Below are 20,111 nucleotides of genomic sequence, written 5' to 3'. Positions count from 1 at the left end.
TGGTGTCAGAACTTAATGACGAAACAATCGATCCACTTTTCCCGAATCCACATATAATATTGGATTATTTATTAAGAGAGAACGGTCTCATTACCGAATAAATAATGGAACGAAATCTTATATCCATTCTTTCTTTTGTCGTCGTGCAACCACAAAAAAAATTTTATAGGCAAAGTAGGTTTTTCTTTTATTTCTTTTCCATTCAATTTTATTTAGAGCCAATTACATTTTGTTCGCTAGTGGTACCCACGACCCGTCACCGACAACACTCTAATGTCGATAACAACCAATTATTGTTACTACCTCAATTGCCTATAACGACAATTGTAATTAATGTACCATTAATAACATTCATTAATTGATTAATAAATGTTCATTTGTTTAAACTTACATATTCTTTATTCATGGTTCCTTTTTTTGGAGATGCTTTTGCATCCAAGAGGTGAGATTTGAAACTAGAAAAGTAAAATGAAGTATGTTAATAAATGGATAAAATTTTGTGGTCAGTAATGTTTTGGCTTCACCCACTTTTATGCTCTGGGAGGGGGCATTGTAACGTTGCAATTATAACCAACTATTAGCTTCCTCGACCATGGTGGAGAAATGTAAAGCTCCCTTAATGAAAAATATTGTAATCAGAAAAAAAGGGGAATAAAACAAAATATTGTAAACTACAGTAAATTCAGATTAACAATTTATTAAAAGTAAACACCTCAAGGATCCAAGAGAAACTCTTATATTCGAATCATTGAACTTTAACTGCCGAGATTAATTTATTTTCAGCCTGACTGATGCAACCAGATTGGCACAGAAAAGACTAATCAATAAACTCTCAGTAGGAGCGAGTAGAGTTTTTAGAGGCAGTTTGAGGATCGAGATGCAGCCGAATCCATACTGTTGGATTAATTATAAAATCATATAATGATGTGTCGTTTGGACCATTATACCTTGTCTTTTTTGATCGCGTTGCTGATTACATCTTGCCTTCGTTGGTTCAATTATTCCATCTTACCTTTGTTGGTTGGATTCGGCATTACATCTAGCCTTTATTGGATATATTGGGTCCGCCATTTTGTAATTTAAAAACGGATCGTAGATTCGTAATCAGCGACCCCAAAAACCCCCGAGTAACCATTTTCAAGTAAATTGAATTGATTTTTAAAATTTTTGTCGTCCAGCATATTCGATCCGCCATTTTCAATTTTTAAAAACGGACCGATTAGATTCGTAATCAGCAGACGAAAATCTTAAAGGAACATAATATATAATAATTATATTGCAGGTTCTTTTTTTTGACATGACAGCCCTTTGACCCCCTGTATTTCCAAAAGGGGGCATATATGCTCATCTTGAAATTTTGCAGGGATTACTTTTTTACGAAGTAGAATAGAAGCTGGAGCTTTTCAATACCTTCAGATTTTATAAAAATTTATTACATGACAATTGTTTCAAAGTTAAAAAAAATTTAAGAAAAAATATTTTAACTTTAATAATTGTTGCATCAATATAATTTTTAAGAATTGTTGTCTAAAGTTTAAACTATAGTTTAAGTCCAAATAAAAGTTTCTATGATCTTTTGTTTCATTGCTAGAGGTACGCGCTCAAAGTTTTCCAAAATTTATTTTTGCAACTCAAAAATGTAATACAATCGACTTTGAGGTCATGGTTCCAGAAACCTGCTTTTTGGGGATTGTAGTAAAAACATTAAACTTCAATTCATACCGTGCCTGAACCAAAAAAAAAGTTTGACTAAAATGGATCAAAAAATCGTGTTTTTGGAAATCATTCTAAATCATATCAGAAGTAAAAATTCGTTCAGATCAAAATCCTAAATGCTTCTTTTTTCGAGATATCGGTATTTTCGTTTATTGAATTTTGCGAATATTTTAAAAACACTGAGTTTGGAACTTGTAACTACTTGTAGGCAAACTTTGCAAACAATTGTCGAATTTTTATCTCGTTACTTTTAAGTGAGTTTGTATTATACTGATTATTATAGTTCATGCAAGGTATCCATTTATATACTTTTTTGTTTCAAAGTTTTATATCTATTGTTCAGTTTGAAAATTAATCAACTTGTTATTTTGCTTATGATATTTTACGAACATCATTCTCTACCAGTTGCAATAAAAAATTTTATTTTTTCGTTCTTTCTAATTCATATAAATTAATTTGTTGTGCAAGAAGTATTAAAATATAACAAATATATTTAACATAAATATAAAGAGTTTGGAAATAGGTATGACCTAAAATATCAAAAAAAATTGAAAATCGGCTTTTAATTGAGGTAAATATAAAAAAAATTAATATATTAACAAATATTAACCAATTTTCTTCATTAAGTTTTTATTTTCAAGGTTTTTAAATGTATATACATACAACAGGGTGTTCCAAAAGTATGGAAACTTGGAAATATCTCGAAAAGTACGAATTTTTGTAAAAAATGTTCAAGACAAAAGTTGTTCCAAACAAAAAGATGTACATCTTTGAAACCAAAAAATTAGGCCCGGAGCCCAATGTTGGGCCCTACAATGAAAAAAGTGGTTTTCTTAAATCAGACCACTAATTTTTAGTATAAAATTCGTAATCCCCATGAAATTCTGCTTTCAGACATGTGGTATAAGTGCCCAAAATATTGGGCCCAATCCAAGATGTTTGGTCCAAAATTTATCTACAGATAAATAAATTTTAATAAATCGCATCTTGGAGGGATTTTGAGATCACAGGATTAGAAATTGGAAACTAATTTTCAAATTGAGCATAGAGCCCAATGTAAGATTATGCAGCCCAATGTGAGGGCCCAATATTTTTGGAATTTGTACCACAAGTCTGTGGTTGAAAAGCATAACAGCACAACTGCATTTGTCACGATTTTGAGAAAAATGAGTTTTAATATTCATCTAGCTCTGTCAAATCAGAAAATCAACGGATGTGTTTGGTATTCGGCATTTAGTCTCATTATTTAATGTATTTTTAAAATACGTTTATCACATTTAATAAAACGCACGAATTCATATGAAATTTAATATGCTGTTATGCCTTTCAACCACAGAAGTCTAAACCCAGAATTTCAGAACGATTACGAAATGGAAGGAAACTAATTTTTTTACTGTAGGCCTCATATTGGGCTGCGGAATCTTACATTGGGCAATTTGAAAAGTAGCTTTGAATTTCTAATCCTGTGACCACAAAAACTCCAAAAGATGCGATTTTATAAATTTATTTATTTGTCAAAAAGTGTCGAGTCCAATCCCAGACATTGGGCCCAATATTTTTTGGCTTTTGTACTACAGTTTAAACCCAGAATTTCATAACGATTCTGAATTGGATACTGAAAATTAGTGGGTTTTATTTAAACAACTAATTTTTTTTAATGTGGGCCTCAAATTGGGCGGCGGAATCTTACATTGGGCTCTATGCCCAATTTGAAAATTAGCTTCCAATTTCTAATCCTGTGATCTCAAAATCCCTCCAAGATGCGATTTTTTAAAATTTATTTAGCTGTTGATAAATTTTGGACCCAATATCTTAGATTGGGCCCAATATTTTGGGCACTTATACCACATGTCTGAACGCAGAATTTCATGGGGATTACGAATTTGATACTGAAAATTTGTGGTCTCATTTAAGAAAACCACTTTTTTCATTGTAGGACCCAACATTGGGCTCCGGGACCAATTTTTTGGTTTCAAAGATGTACATCTTTTTGTTTGGAACAACTTTTGTCTTGAACATTTTTTACAAAAATTCGTACTTTTCGAGATATTTCCAAGTTTCCATACTTTTGGAACACCCTGTATAAAAAATATATTTAAGATACTTTTTGTAAGATTTGTTTGCCTACATGTAGTTACAAGTTCCAAACTGAGTGGTTTTAAAATATTTGCAAAATTCAATAAACGAAAATACCGATATCTCAAAAAAAGGAGCAGCTAGGATTTTGATCTCAACAAATTTTTACTTCTGATATGATGTAGAATGATCCCCTAAAACCCGATTGTGGATCCATTTTAGTGAAACTTTTTTTTGGTTCAGGCACGGTGTGAATTTAAGCCCAAGTGGAAGGTTCTACGACCTTTTATTTCAGTGCTAGAGGGACTCAAAGTTTGCCAAAAAATGCGATTTTTTGACATTTTAAACCCTTTTTTCTCAGAAACTAGAACTGTTAGGAACTTTTCGTTTACGGATTCGTGTTCAGCATCAAAAATTCTATCAGAAACAGCTTTGACATTTGCCGCACCAAAATTAGTGTTCACCTGTGTAATCCAACTTCCCCAAACTAATATTGGATTTTTTGTCTATTTTGTGGAAAATTTCAGAGAGTCGTAGTGAAATTACTATTTCCTACTATTTTGAGGAAAATTTCCTAACATTTAATCAGTTTTTCTCAATTTAGTAGAAATTTTCAATAATCAGGAAAAATTTCACCAAATCGAAGTTGACGCACATTTCTCTATGCATTTATAGATTATTCCCCAAGGAATCTTAGGGAAAATTTTCAAAATTTTTTACAGTGAAAATGCGGGGGATGACTATATCTCATAATTGTTACTTCTATACTTAAGTATACATTTTTTAAATGTTGCAGGCTTTTTATAACGTCGTTTCCGCTTTGTAGAAAAATGATATTATTCTTAAAAAAGTGGTTAAGTACATGCTTACTGACACATGAGCAAGGTTTAACAACATTTGGAATTACCTGGCTAGTCATTTTTTATTTGCAACACATTCACATATTTCCAAGCATTGCGGAACTAATGAAACAGAAAAGCAAATCAATTGTCATCGGAGGTGAGTTAAATAAGGGAGACAACCCTACAGTTATAATTTTTAACTCAGTCTATTATTAGTTGTTTATAGGATTAGTATGAAGTATCCGGACCATGTTACAACCATGATACAATAAGTGTAATTAACTTATAAAAATGAAGAAAGGTTATTTACGGCCTCAAAAAAATTAGCTTGATATAAATTCGTGATTTTTATAAAAAAGAAATATTTCTGACAGTTTATAAATGTGTTAATATCAAAATTTATACTTTGAAAAATAATATGTGACCGGGTTTGAGAAAACTGTTTTATCGACCAAAAAATCGATTTTTTTATGACGGTTTCTTATAGTTTAAGGCCATAAAAATACAATTCCAGAAAAAACCGATTGAAAACAATAAGAAAGAAATTTCTATTGTCCTCAATCGTGTTTCTGAATCGTGTTCTTACAATTCAGGACGATTGACTTTCTTATTATATTCAATCGTTTTTAATCGTGTTTTATAGATTGTTTTCCATGCACTATTGTTTGTCATGAACTTTTGAAAATTTTATAATGTGCAACTAATTAAACAGTTTAGAAAAATATCATTGTTTCAAAGATTATTTTCTAAAAAATTAAAATATTTAGCAATGTATTTGTCCCAACAGAAGAAAATCAATAATTTTAGCAAAAATTAATTTAAAATTATTGAAAGTTTTGAAATTTTGTAAACTTTAATTGAGAAATTTGAAAACAATTGAACTTTTTAAAGAATTTGATTACAATTTTTGAAAATATTTAATTGAAAAATTATGGTTTTTTGTTGTCGCAAGGAGTTCAGGTGAACTTTGAACTAAATTTATACTGAAAAATTTTTTCTTTAATTTTTTTAAAAGTTTCTGGACACCCAAAGTTTAGAAAAACGAACAATTTGGTTTTAAAAAAATGGAAAACTAAAATTATTTTAAAATGTAAGAAATAGAATTTTTTATTATATTTATTTTTATATGAACCTAATTATTTATTTAATTTCTATTTATATGTATTTTTTCAGGGATGTGTCCGAAAACGGAACTAAAATGAATTATAATTTTGTTCCGTTCCGTGCCAGAGGCATAGAAGTAAATTACTTAAGAAATTTGTTTTGTGTCCCGGCACGATACAAAATAAGAGGTAATTATATTTCGTGCCGAGGAACGAAACAAAAATAAGTATAAATCTTATTTCGTTCCAAGCTCAAAAACAGAAATATATAGTAATACATTTACGTGTCCTGACACGTTACTAAATAGACTCGGATTTTGTTTTGATTCTAAACACTCTATTCAACATTATCTAAACATTCCAATCTCATAAATTCCGAGAAATGAATGTTTATCTAATTCTATAGTTTATTTTATTACTCAGATGGAATAAAAATACTCTATAAATTTCAATAAATGAATATTCACATCATAAATGAATATTATATTAACCCTTTCAGTTATATATTTTTCTACGCAACAAAGTTTACAAATCACTGTACCCTTAAGGGTTTTTGGAGTTGCTAATTAAGAATCCGATATCAGTTTTTTAAAAATTCAAAATGGCGGTTCCAATATGTCAGAAGATTTTTTTAAAAAATTATCGTATTTGCATGAAACTCGTTACTCAGAGGTTATTTGGGTCGCTGATTACAAATCCGATATCAGTTTTCAAAATGACGGATCCAATATGTCGAATAATTTTTTAAAATGTTATTTACTGTTAATATGGATATTTTGATTAAATCTGTTAAATATTAATTATTTTCTATAATGTAAGTGATATATAACCGAAGGGGAATTTACTCTGGTAGTCAAGTGTACACTTGCCTGGTAATACTCGGTAATAATACTCAATAATTAAATTTTTTGAAAAATTAAGAAAATTTTAATTCATTCTGGGTGAAACATATACTTTATATATATACACGAATCGATTCGTTTCAATGCAATGAATAAAATTATTTTATGTATTAACTTGAATTTAAAAAAGCACAAAATTTTTTAGTTAAAATATAAATTTTCGATTTTTATTAATTCTTAAAATTTAAATCAAATCTATACTTTATATATATATATCAACCAATTCATTTCAATGCAGGGAATAAAATTATTTTATATACATATAAACATGAATTTAAGAAAACAACATTTTTTAGCTAAAATGTGAATTTTTGATTTTTTAACTTACATTAATTCTATTAGTTTCAATCAAATCTATAATTTATATATACCAATCGATTCGCCTTGACGTAAGGAAGACGATTATATGATATATTACCTTAAATTTTTCTTTTTCCAAAATTTTTTTTAAATTAAAAAAAAATTTTGGAAAAAGACGATAAAATTTTTTTTTGGGGGTATTTTTAAAAATCCTCTCGTCATTTTTGAGAGATAAATGTAATAAATAAGCCAACTAAATTTTACCCAAATCCATTAAAACCAGTTAAAGATATCGTGTTCACAAAAATGATCCACACACATACATACATCCGGACAATTGATCAGGATCTCATATAACATGTTTCTATATAGAAGAAAATTTGTTTTCACCATTTAAAAATTTTATAAACGAAAGGACTACAAAGCTTCCTCCACGAGGAAGCAAAATGTTTCAATTACGGCAAGGGAAAAAATTTGATCTCAAATAATTTAATTAATAATTGTTTAAATATGCATCTTCATTTGTAATTGTATCAAAAAAAGATTAAAATAATGTTTTTTAATCATTTTGCAACAGTTGTATTAAATATAACAGTAATAATAGTCATTTTTTATGAACGCGCCGTAATTGATGCACTTACCCTAATATTTAAAAATATTTAATTATTTATTTCTCTATTTCTTATTTTAAAGTTTTGCTCTTAAATAATAATTTTATTGAAAGTTCTACGTATAAGAAAGTGCTGTTTGGCGTGTAATATTTTTTGTAATAAAGGGTAATACTCAGTAATACATGTGTAATACTTTGTAATAGAGTAATATTTTGGTAGTAGTATGTAATTCTTGTAAAAATTGTAATACTAAGGTAATAATGGTAATATGTGTAGTTGTAGTCAAGTGTACACAATTTTTACTTGTAAATTCCCCCTCGTGGTAAGCACTTTTCTGAGTTAGGTATTTTGCAAGTTTAAATGCCATCAAGAAGTTAGCATTCGTTTTCACGTAGCGTGGGTAGTGTAGTTGGTAAAGCGTTGGGCTCATAGTCCGTAGGTCGTTGGTTCGATCCCCCCATGCGTTAGATTTATTTATTTCTCAGGTTTGCGTTTAATCATTAATTCTATGTATGAATTAGTTGAAAAATGAAAATATCCGATCATAACATATTTTTTAATTTTTTAATTAATTAATTTATTATTACTCTTAATCTATATCCGACACTTAATTAATAAATTCAATTTGAGTAAGAATTTAATTTAAAAATGGAAGAATTAGTAAATAAATATGTTATTTATTCATAATTTATGCTTAGGGGAGGATGGGGCAAGGATAGTTAGGTAAGATATTTTTGGATCTAGCCGTGAAATTTAAACTTTTGACGAGCCGTTTCTGTATTAGAGCCACTAACTATCCTTGCCCCTTAACTATCCTTGCCCCATCTTCCCCTATTTATTATTAATTAACTATTATTATTAATATTGTTGATTAAAAAACATTAAGGCAAACGTGAGGGCGCGCATAGGGGCGCCCTCATCGATGAGCATGTCGTTTTCATATGCGCCCCTCATGACATGAGGGCGATCCATAAGGGCCCCCGCTGGGGGCCCACATCACTTTTCCACACGGGTATTTAAATGTTAATTAATTATTTTTTCGAGAGGTCTGCATTTTCGTGGATAAATGTTATTAATTTCAAATACTAGAATTAATGTAGTTTTATCCAAAAAGAGTGTGAAATATATTATTTAAATTCGCAGCGAAAATAGTATAAATTAAATTAATTTATAAAACTTAATGTTACGAAATAGCTGCGTAAACTTCTTATTTTTATTAATAACAAAAATGTAAGTTATGATTTTATGAAATAATTCATACTATTATTAGACTTGAAAATTTTTTCACTGGATTATCAGGAGCAGTATCAGTGAATTTCCTTCTATTATTATGGCTATTATTAATCTCAAAGCAGGAGTTATTGTTTAAGTCCACATAACTTATTTTTCTTTCCTCATCATTAAGAGTAACTGCATTTGAAATTTCACTGCAATTATCTCCAATGTTTGTAAATAATAAATTTTTAATTTTAAATATATGTTTTTTAATGATATTATTAATGTTACTATTCGTACCTTTTGTTATCACAGGAAAAAAATCGTTGGTATTGCAGTAGATTTCTGACAATGGGTATTTTCACTTCGCAAACGATAAGAGGATTTGTCAAAATGTTCACTACAAAGTAAACTTTTATCATTTAGTGTGAAGGTCTTCAAATTTAACGCTTTAACCGATTGTCCTAATCGCTCATTGTTATTCAGAGGGAATCTGCGAAATAGAAATTTTTACAATATTTGACATTGAAAATTATATAATTACAATATATAACTTACTTGTGAAACGATTTAGATTTATCCCTGCCTTTTAAATCATTACAAGAAACACAAATGCTTTTGTAATTTTTAAATATAGTGGAAAAACTTCCTGGTTCTAACGTTACTTTCATAACAGCCCCCACAGCACCGAAACTTTCCTAAAGATTTATTTGAAATGTTCGGAATATTTAATTGCAATGTGTAATGATACGTATTTTTGAGCCAAAGGATTTGCTCGCCGGATGGAGTCCGGGTACCTATTTTGACTAGTTACTTTAAATCTCGGTAGATGGCGTGAAGCGCCATCTATGTTTCGATTAATTTCGGAACTATTTCTTACTATGATGTAGAGGAGAGGTGTAGTCATTGACGAGTCATTATTTAAACCTTCGAAAGAGAATATATTGTTTAAATAAAAGAATAATAAAATATACAAAATAAAGTATTACATAAAATAATAAAGAACAAAAGAATCTATACAATGCAAAGAAGATACTAAACTCTAGAAAACATAACGATAAAAGAACTAGCTATTCGAGAGGAGCGTTCGCTGAGGCTCCGATCGCGCTTAAATTGAGTTTAAATATAAACACGTTCGCGAAGACGTTGGTCAGGACGACGCATATTACATTCGCGTGAGGTACTTTCTAGAATTTACCCCCTAGACGACGGTACGGACGGATACTAGGGTCGTGCACGCTAGGTCGATTATACGTAATCGGGAAGAAGCTAGATGTGGGATACGGTTCCCACATTCATGCCCGACGCGAAGCTAGTGCGAAGGAATATGTATTAAGGCTCACCAGGTGTAACCCTCATCCGAGGAGCGCCTCGAGATGGGAGTTAACCTGGGGCATCGTCTAGGTCGAGAGAGGGGCGCCTCTACTCGGCATGGACGGTCCTGAGTAATGGGATGGAGGGCGAAGGGAGTTACAGTTCCACAGGAGCACCTGTAGGAACACGTACAGCTCCTTCTAGGAAGTAAGGTAGGCTCTGATGTTCTGAGAGGAGCGCCTCTACAGTGCACCAGGTAGCCAGGAGTGAGTCCCTTCCAATAGTCAGAGGAGCACCTCTAGGCGAGTCGGAAGAAGACTGACGAAAAAGGTGCGAGACGAAAGGTATATCACTAGCAGCTAGGTGACAGCGAGTGGTGGGGGAAGAGAGTGACACTACTACTTACGCTGTCTACTTTCTCTCTTTTCGCCGCGCCGCTATACTACGATACTCTATCGTTACATCCCCCCTACTTAGAAAGCGAATTCTAATGAGCGTACGAGAAAAAAAGAATTTTACAAAAACGATTAAACGCAGTAGCCACTTACAAATTATTTTTATCGTGTTGGATTCCGCTGGTCTGCTAGTCCAATTTCAACGTCCATTTGCAATCATTCATTGTTATACTAGATTTCGTTGTACTATTCGGTTTACTATTTTTACTAGTTTTGAGTTTTTATATATAAACTAAGGGTTAACTACACGCACTACACGAGACACTATTGTTCTTTATGAAACATCTGCTGGGCTTCTTCTTTTCTCAAATCTTGTGTCACAGGATACGGAGGTTTGTAACATCCTTGTATGCCTTGAAATAAAACGGTTTTTTACTTAACGAGTTGTTTAACGCATCTTTTGTTACTGGTCTAGGAAGGTTAAACCTGAGTGTTCTATTTCATAGGCTTCACTTAAAAGACGAGTTTTTCACTAGATTGATGACGTGAGTGTTAATTAAACTTCAAATCCATTCACATAACATAGGTTGAAAGATGCCGGTAAAACGAGAAATTATGTTTCACAAATGTTGATCCTGCAGTGATCTTCATTTGAAAACTGGTGTCAAACTTCTATTCGGCATCATTCACTGACTTCTTTTGGTGGATTTATCTTCATTGTTGACTAAATGAAGAATCTCTGCAACTTCTTCTACGCGTTGTATCAGATCGTTGACTTCATTCACTTCTGTTCTTCTGGTATGGAGTCTATACACTGGTAACATATTCCAATAAAGTGTGTCCAATTCACGCACTTTATTATAACCGCCGTGTCTTCTCATTAATGTTTGTAGACTAATACAGAAGGCACGAATTGATTCACTTTTACTTTGGAGTTTTCTGGAAATCTGATAATCCAAACTTCTCAGTTCCGATGGTGACAGGTAATACTGTTTCAAAGAAGTAATTAGTTGTTCTAAAGATCTAACTGAGCGGATACTATTACGATACCATAACATGGTATCTCCTTTCAAAAGCACTGGAAATCCTCGAAGAATCTGTTCATCCGAGAAACCATAAGCTGATTGCAGTTCTTCCAACCTTTCCAAAAATGCATACGGATCACTACCATCAAAACTGCATCCCCATTTCCGCATACTTTCAAGAACAAAAATATCACTCGCGGTATTGGATGGTGATGAATTACTAGGTAATACCGGGGGAAATGGATGATTATTCTCAGTTGTTCCAACAAATTGTTGCACTTGGTTGTTTGATGTCGATGGGTTTAGCGATGGTGGTGGAAGAGGGTTGATAATGCTCAAATTAGGATCTTCTAATGCGATGGCATCTTTAGAGATGTCATCTTCTTCTTTGTAGTCGTCGGGGTCTGTAGTTTCGTCAAAAAGTTCCGGATTTGATTTAACAAAAGCTACCAAACGTTGACGAAGTGCTGCCACTGTACCAGATGAATCAATTTGGTGTCGATTTAACTCGGCGATTAGTTGTTCCTTGGATAGGGTATAAATCCATTCCACTCCCATTTTGTATTAAAATAAAATTTTAATAACCAGAATAAAAAAAATTATTGTTGTAAAAGCTGATGTCTTCTTAGTGTAACAAATTACAATAAAATGTGAGTTAACTGTTCGAGGTAGTTCTATATAAACTAGTTTATCCCCTCCACTTTACTACTTTTAGTTAACGAGGGTGGGGGTAATGCGAGAAAAATGGCGACTAGAAAAACTTTAATTTCATTTCACTGTACACAAAACACTGAACGATTGCAAATTTCTGTCGAGTTGGTGATGTCTTCTTTCTTGCATAACACATTTCTTCCATTTGTGGCACTGATCGCAAAGATAAATATAAAAAAAAAAATTTCTACTAGTGTTGCATTTCGGATCCGAGAGAGAAAAAAAAAATTAATTTTTTTATATTTCGCTATTAATTTAACTAGTGCGTCTTGAGGGCGGCGAGAAAACAAATCTCCTCCAAATCATAGTTCGTTGAAAAAAAAAATCAATCTTTTTTCCCTGAATATTCTAGTTTTTAATTTTTGATACTCAGAAAAAAAAAAATTTAGTCCCTGTTCGGGCGCCATGTAATGATACGTATTTTTGAGCCAAAGGATTTGCTCGCCGGATGGAGTCCGGGTACCTATTTTGACTAGTTACTTTAAATCTCGGTAGATGGCGTGAAGCGCCATCTATGTTTCGATTAATTTCGGAACTATTTCTTACTATGATGTAGAGGAGAGGTGTAGTCATTGACGAGTCATTATTTAAACCTTCGAAAGAGAATATATTGTTTAAATAAAAGAATAATAAAATATACAAAATAAAGTATTACATAAAATAATAAAGAACAAAAGAATCTATACAATGCAAAGAAGATACTAAACTCTAGAAAACATAACGATAAAAGAACTAGCTATTCGAGAGGAGCGTTCGCTGAGGCTCCGATCGCGCTTAAATTGAGTTTAAATATAAACACGTTCGCGAAGACGTTGGTCAGGACGACGCATATTACATTCGCGTGAGGTACTTTCTAGAATTTACCCCCTAGACGACGGTACGGACGGATACTAGGGTCGTGCACGCTAGGTCGATTATACGTAATCGGGAAGAAGCTAGATGTGGGATACGGTTCCCACATTCATGCCCGACGCGAAGCTAGTGCGAAGGAATATGTATTAAGGCTCACCAGGTGTAACCCTCATCCGAGGAGCGCCTCGAGATGGGAGTTAACCTGGGGCATCGTCTAGGTCGAGAGAGGGGCGCCTCTACTCGGCATGGACGGTCCTGAGTAATGGGATGGAGGGCGAAGGGAGTTACAGTTCCACAGGAGCACCTGTAGGAACACGTACAGCTCCTTCTAGGAAGTAAGGTAGGCTCTGATGTTCTGAGAGGAGCGCCTCTACAGTGCACCAGGTAGCCAGGAGTGAGTCCCTTCCAATAGTCAGAGGAGCACCTCTAGGCGAGTCGGAAGAAGACTGACGAAAAAGGTGCGAGACGAAAGGTATATCACTAGCAGCTAGGTGACAGCGAGTGGTGGGGGAAGAGAGTGACACTACTACTTACGCTGTCTACTTTCTCTCTTTTCGCCGCGCCGCTATACTACGATACTCTATCGTTACAAATGTTTAGTGAAAATTGTGTAAAGATTTAAATTTCCCGATTAAATAAATATTTAGTGTGAAACATTCCTGAATATTTAAATGAAATTTTCGCCTAACTATTATTATAATTATAATTAGGCGAAATTTTCATTTAAATGTTCAGGAAAGTTTCATACTAAACATTTATTTAATCGGGACATTTAAATCTTTACACAATTTTCACTAAACATTGGAATTAAATATTCCGAACATTCATATTTTGAAGCCATAAGCTTAATAATTTTTGATCCGATGAAAACCTAAAATTATATCTAATATTTGATTGCATTAAAAAATTAGACATACATTTTTTCCAATTTATTTTATTTTTTTTTATTATATTATTTTATTTATTTTACTTATTTTTATTATCTTATTTATATGCATTTATTTCTAATTAAATTATTTTTATTTTAAAAAATATCGATACTTATGAAAATTATTACATTTGATTAAATTAAAAATTTAAAAATATATTTTTTCTAATTTTTATTTTATTTATTTCTAATTATAAAAAACATTATTTTTATTTTAAAAAATATTAATACTTATGAAAAGTTATTCCGCTGCATCTATACGAACCACAGTAGGAACACAATAAGACCATTATTTATTTATAAATAAATATGGGTGATTTACGCGTAGCGCACAACTTGATTTTTTTTATGTTGTGAAAGAAAAATCACAAATAATGTTCACATAATATTTCGATTCCAATGTAAAAAGGTAATTTCTATGATTACAAACAAAAACCAATAGTTACTTTTGTATCTAACATTATAAATTTTCGTGAAAAGTGGTTTTTACGGCTGAAAACGTCAAAATTTGACCTGTCCCCATAGGATGTTTAAAGAAAAAAGTTAATATTTTTAGCTATGTGCTCTAATAAATACAATTACTGTTGACATTTTAGTATCGTATATTTTAGTGGAGTTAAATAAAAAAACGTTTGATCAAAAAAATAATTATTTTCTTTTTTTGCTATTTATGCTTGACTGCACTTTCGTGTCTTATTCTGTGTTTTATTATTAAACATTGAATTATTTAAATAAAAGTCAAATGTTAACATAGTTCTACTTCAGTAACAGCAAAAGTTACTTTCCTTGAGTTGATCCATGAAGAAAGTAATCAATTTTCTAATTGATCCTTTTTTTTACCCATTTGAAGATATAAATTTGTACAGGGCATCACAAAATCGTCTCCACTGACATCCACCGACCCTTCAATAATTAAAAAAAAGAAAATAATAAAGGTTAAATAAAGTGTAGTTATATTATTCTAGTCTATATAAATGTGAAACATATGAAACCAATTAAAAATAAATGACAATTTTCTAAAAAAGAAATTGTTAACGCCGATTCCACTGATCTCAGCGTCACCACCGGCATCAGAATTTCCACCGTGACTACTATCCGTTCATTAAATCCTGGCCCCTCTAGTTTTTGTTGAATAACTTCGCGAAAAAAAATCGCTATTAAAAATGGAAAAAAGCATGTTAAAGACAATTTTATTATGAACAATTTGATATAACTTTTAAGATAGTGTGTCAAATAGTGTTGATAATACGATAAGGAAATGGTGAAAAAACACGGGAAAAACGATAAATTTTTCATTACTGACTTTCACCCCTTACAATTTAAAGAATAATGGTTGAAAATTGAAACAAAAAATCATGTGTACACTAGGCCTAGTGTACACATTACTTATTCCTAAATAAAATTGTTAAGAAAAAAATTAAAAATGTTAATTAGTTTAATGTACAAAGTAAAAAAATGAAAAAAATGCAATCTCAGCTTCCAACAGTCGCATAAATTCAAATTTTAGCTTAAAATACGTGAAAAAATTCACACGTATTTAATATAAATTTTCAAAGTTCTGAATAAATTAGGAAAAAAGTTTATTGCAAAAATTTTTTTTTCAATTTTTTTCGAAATCAGAAGGCCTCGAGTGAAAATGAGTTTCCCATTGTTGACGGTCCGACAATGCCCAGTTTATTGCCCACTGCAGCAAGTGGCAGAAAACGCCAAAGGCGCAGAAAATGGAATATTGAGGGGAACAAATTTTTGGTCTCTGTTTGTGAGTTGTGGACATTCAAATCCAAAAAATTTCTTTTTAATATTTCACAAAATTTACACTTTTATTTGCATTGTTTTAAATAAAAATATAGTATTATAGAAAGTTATAAATACATTTATCCATATTTTTTGAATACTGAAAACAAATTCTGATATAACTAGGTTTTGCAAAGTACTGGCTTTACTGTTATTGATTCATGTCTTACAAAAAATTTTAATACTTTTATAATTGTATTTTTTTCTCTGCGTATAAACGTTAATATACTGTCAATTACTATTACATATTCAGTATTGTCTAAGTACTGAAAAAATACTGGCTAAATAATATCTTACAATAAGTCCTTAATATTTACATTCCCTCGCTTTGAAGTACAAAAAATAAAAATATAATATTATACTCAAGACAAATACTGATATGGCCAGTATTGGAAAAGTACTGTCTATGCTGTCGTTGGTACATGTTTAATAATAAAACTCTAATATTTTAATAGTTACGTTTTCTGTGTTAAACTTCAATATTAAAATAATGCCCATTGAAAATTCAGTACTGTCTGAGTACTGGCGGAGTATGACAGCAAGCACTAAAATTGAAGCAAAATTTCTCAAATCACTTCTGTCACTTGATTTTCTTGATTCACTGTAATAAAAATTACATACTTAATGCAAATATAAGTTAATTTTAATTACTATTTAAAGCAATATAAATATTATTTTATATTCATTACTAACCTATAATTCATTTAGCATTGAAATTGTATCATCGCTGTCAGTCATCTCTTCGCTATCACTGTCATCCTGAAGATTGATAACAAACGGCTCTATGTGCGCAGAAATTTGAGGAAGATTTCCCCTATATTCCTCTTCTATTTTTTGCGCATGTCTTACACAATTCGGCCACAATGTTCAGGGTACGTTGTTCATAGATTCTTCACACAGGTTTCGAACATCCGCGATTTTGAATGTTTTGTTTTTTTTTGCTACATCTTTTTTCACATAAGCCCAAACGAGCTCGATTGGGTTTAGCTCGCAATGAGCCACTGGTAACCATAGCAAATGTATTTCACCGTTTCTCATTTCTTCTGCAATTTTGTCCAGTAAATACACTTTTGGATAATGATAGTCTCGTGCAAGTAATAACAAATCCGGTTTTTTTTCTGGTTGAAGTCAAACACATCATATGGTATTTCAACTCCACGTCGAAGAAGCCATTCTATTATCTCTGCTTTTTCCATTTTGATGTTGGATTTCTGAACTGGGGATCAAGCATAGTGTGATAGGGTGCCTGGTCGAGAACGACAACAGAATTTCTGGGCAGAATGCTTAGCAAGTGATGAAACCACTCCTCGAAATGCTGCGCGTTCATTTCTTGATGATAGTCCGCGGTGCCTTTTTTTCCAATGAAACATTTCATGCAGGACTCTACAAACCCATTTTCGTTACCGACATGCAAAATGATGACTCTTTTACCAGCTCCTGAAGGGGTCACAAATCCTCCACGATAGTTGCCAATTTTTTGAACATCACGATACGCATCAAAATTGTCAACATTTTTTTCAGTACTGTATTCAACCCATCCTGTAGAGAGCGTGTGGTTCGCCCAACACCATGTTTCGTCGAGGTAATAAATATTATAACCTTGATTTCTGAATTTCTGAATGGATTCCAAATAAAATTTTCTTTTTTCAGCAACATTTCGACTTTCCATTAAAATCGGTTTTTTTTTTGAAATTTTTGGTAACTAAAGTTTATTTTCTTTAATAATTTCCACAACGTTGTTTTACATATTTGCGGAAATTCAGGAACATCTTCTTTCGTTTTAATTAACAGATTCTGGACAGTAGGAAAAGTCTTGCTGAGATAAAAATCGAAAATTTTCCTTCGAATGACGCTTAAAAAAAATCCTCAATATAAATTTGCGGCCTTCCTTCTTTTACATGAGGTATCTTTAATTCTCCATCAGCAGCTTCTCGACATACTCGCTTGACAGTACGTTCTGAAATTTCTAAGCATTCAGCTGTACGCTTAACAACATTAAGATTTTTAATCTCAGCTTTCTCAATTTCAAAATGAGCTCTTACTTTAAGAACCATAATTTTTTCTTCCACATTTAAAGCACTGTTTTTTTTCCTTTCATTATTCCACAATTTTAAAAAATTAGCAATAATACTTTCACTTTCATTACTTTTTTCACTGCCTAAACAATTGTCATCATTCACTTCACTTTGTTCTAATGTTGTGTTATTATTTAATTCACTCGGATTTTCTTGTTCACAAGTCACTGAATCAATTTTTTTTAAAACTATATCCGCCTGTACAAATAAATCTATTACTGGTTCTAATAACTGAAAGTGACCATCGAAGTTATTTTTTCCTGTGAATAATAACCAAATTGTTGCTGAATCTTCGTTATATGTAAACAATTGTTCATAATAATACTTTTTATTGAAAAGTCTGATCACATTGACATTCACATTAAACATCTCTGATGCTGCTCGGCATTCTAAATAAGTACCACTTTCGCCAGATCGTTTCAATTTAGAATAATATGTCAATGAGCTATGAATATTAAAATCATATTTAGCATTAAAGCTGTAGAAAGGCCAATTTTCAGATGAAGTAATATAGGTGACAATTTCTTTACGCAGAGCTAAACAATCACTTTTTTCAAGTGCAACAGCTAAAGATGAAAATAAACAGTTTCCACTACCACCGGTTTCTTTAATTTTGAATTTATATCCAGTTTTATGAATTAAAAGAACGTCCGACATTTTTCACCCGCAATTTATTAAAATTTTTAAAAGAAAAATGAGCTTTTCAGCAGCACTTGAAATCGACGTCTACAGCGCGAAAGACTGTCGTCAACTGAAATTGACAAAACTCAGGTTGGTTTTACTGTAAGTTTAACATTTCAGAGTTTCGTTCAATATTACACTTTATAACATTTTACTGCTTAAAAAGACGTTAAGATCCAGGTACAACCCTCAATAAATGCAACTCCAAGTTTGCACTGGAATCACGGACGGTAAAAACTTTCTATTTCTCATCACCAACACTCATAGCAAAAATAAAAATAATAAATTAGTAATATTATATTTTTTTAATTTACTGTATTATTAAGATAAAAAACCATTAACCAGTGGGCAAAAAACCATCTTTGTTTTTAAAACGTTCCTAAAACGTTTTTAGAACGTTTCACGTCTGTCAAATAACGTTCCAGGAATATTCAATGTTTTTAAAACGGTTTAAAAACATTAAACGTTCCTGGAGCGTTATTTAGCAGACATGAAACGTTCTAAAACGTTTTAGGAACGTTTCAAAAACAAAGATGGTTTTTTTCCCAATGGGTAGAAGACATGAGCTCATATGGCTTCGATAACCACACTATGCAGTAAATCAAGTTTTTATACACTTCCAATCAAACATTTTTTGAAGCATTTTACAGGCATATATAAAAATTGAGAGAACCATGTATAACAAAAGGAATTATATGATTTGGTACTATTTTATAAATGTGCCTTTAATTAATGTGTCGTTCGAATAAAAATTACGCTCTGTGTACCAGTCCATTTTATCAGTAAAAGTTATATACAAGGCATACTTGAAAAAGTATTGAAATTAAATGCTTCAAAAACTATATGCGAAAAACTGACATTTTTTAAAATAGCTGAAAATAAAGTCACGTCTTTTCAATTACTCACTATTTCGTTATTTTTCACCGCACATTTTTCTTATTTGGTATATTTAAAGTGCAGACATATGGATAATAAGACATATCCACAATAAGACATAAAATTTCAGATTAATTTATGAATTGCTTCAAAAGTTACGTGCAATTAAATTTTCCATATCTCTATATCAATCATCAGCATTAAATTTTCAATAAAATTTAGAAATAATGTAGAGTATTTGAAAAATATGGATAAATGTATTTATAACTTTCTATAATACTATATTTTTATTTAAAACAATGCAAATAAAAGTGTAAATTTTGTGAAATATTTAAAAGAAATTTTTTGGATTTGAATGTCCACAACTCACAAACAGAGACCAAAAATTTGTTCCCCTCAATATTCCATTTTCTGCGCCTTTGGCGTTTTCTGCCACTTGCTGCAGTGGGCAATAAACTGGGCATTGTCGGACCGTCAACAATGGGAGACTCATTTTCACTCGAGACCATCTGATTTCGAAAAAAATTGAAAAAAAAATTTTTGCAACAAACTTTTTTCCTAATTTATTCAGAACTTTGAAAATTTATATTAAATACGTGTGAATTTTTTCACGTATTTTAAGCTAAAATTTGAATTTATGCGACTGTTGGAAGCTGAGTTTGCATTTTTTTAATTTTTTTACTTTGTACATTAAA

The 20,111-nt window shown here is 31.4% G+C and overlaps 1 protein-coding gene across 11 annotated transcripts in view; it reads left to right on the top strand.

The window, feature by feature from the left end:
* Positions 1 to 20,111, top strand: part of LOC127279891 (uncharacterized) — a 258,929-nt gene that overhangs the window by 115,281 nt on the left and 123,537 nt on the right. For 8 of the 11 annotated variants that reach the window (XR_007842734.1, XM_051302535.1, XM_051302532.1 and 5 more), the window contains exon 3: positions 4,589 to 4,791. Coding sequence is in view for 10 of the 11 variants with exons in the window: in XM_051302535.1 (XP_051158492.1) it covers positions 4,589 to 4,791 (203 nt within the window). In the remaining variant the exon portion in view is untranslated. Of the gene's footprint in view, positions 1 to 4,588; positions 4,792 to 4,850; positions 5,338 to 5,807; positions 6,213 to 9,080; positions 9,122 to 20,111 lie in introns of those variants that run through there. The other 3 variants (XM_051302541.1, XM_051302540.1, XM_051302539.1) reach the window with 3 other exon arrangements.

This window comes from Leptopilina boulardi, unplaced genomic scaffold (genome assembly GCF_019393585.1).
Source record: "Leptopilina boulardi isolate dan_hultmark-lab unplaced genomic scaffold, ZJU_Lbou_2.1 LbouV2_224, whole genome shotgun sequence".
NCBI lineage: Eukaryota > Metazoa > Arthropoda > Insecta > Hymenoptera > Figitidae > Leptopilina > Leptopilina boulardi.
Note: the sequence above shows the minus strand (reverse complement) of the source record. Positions and strands in the feature narration are given on the sequence as shown.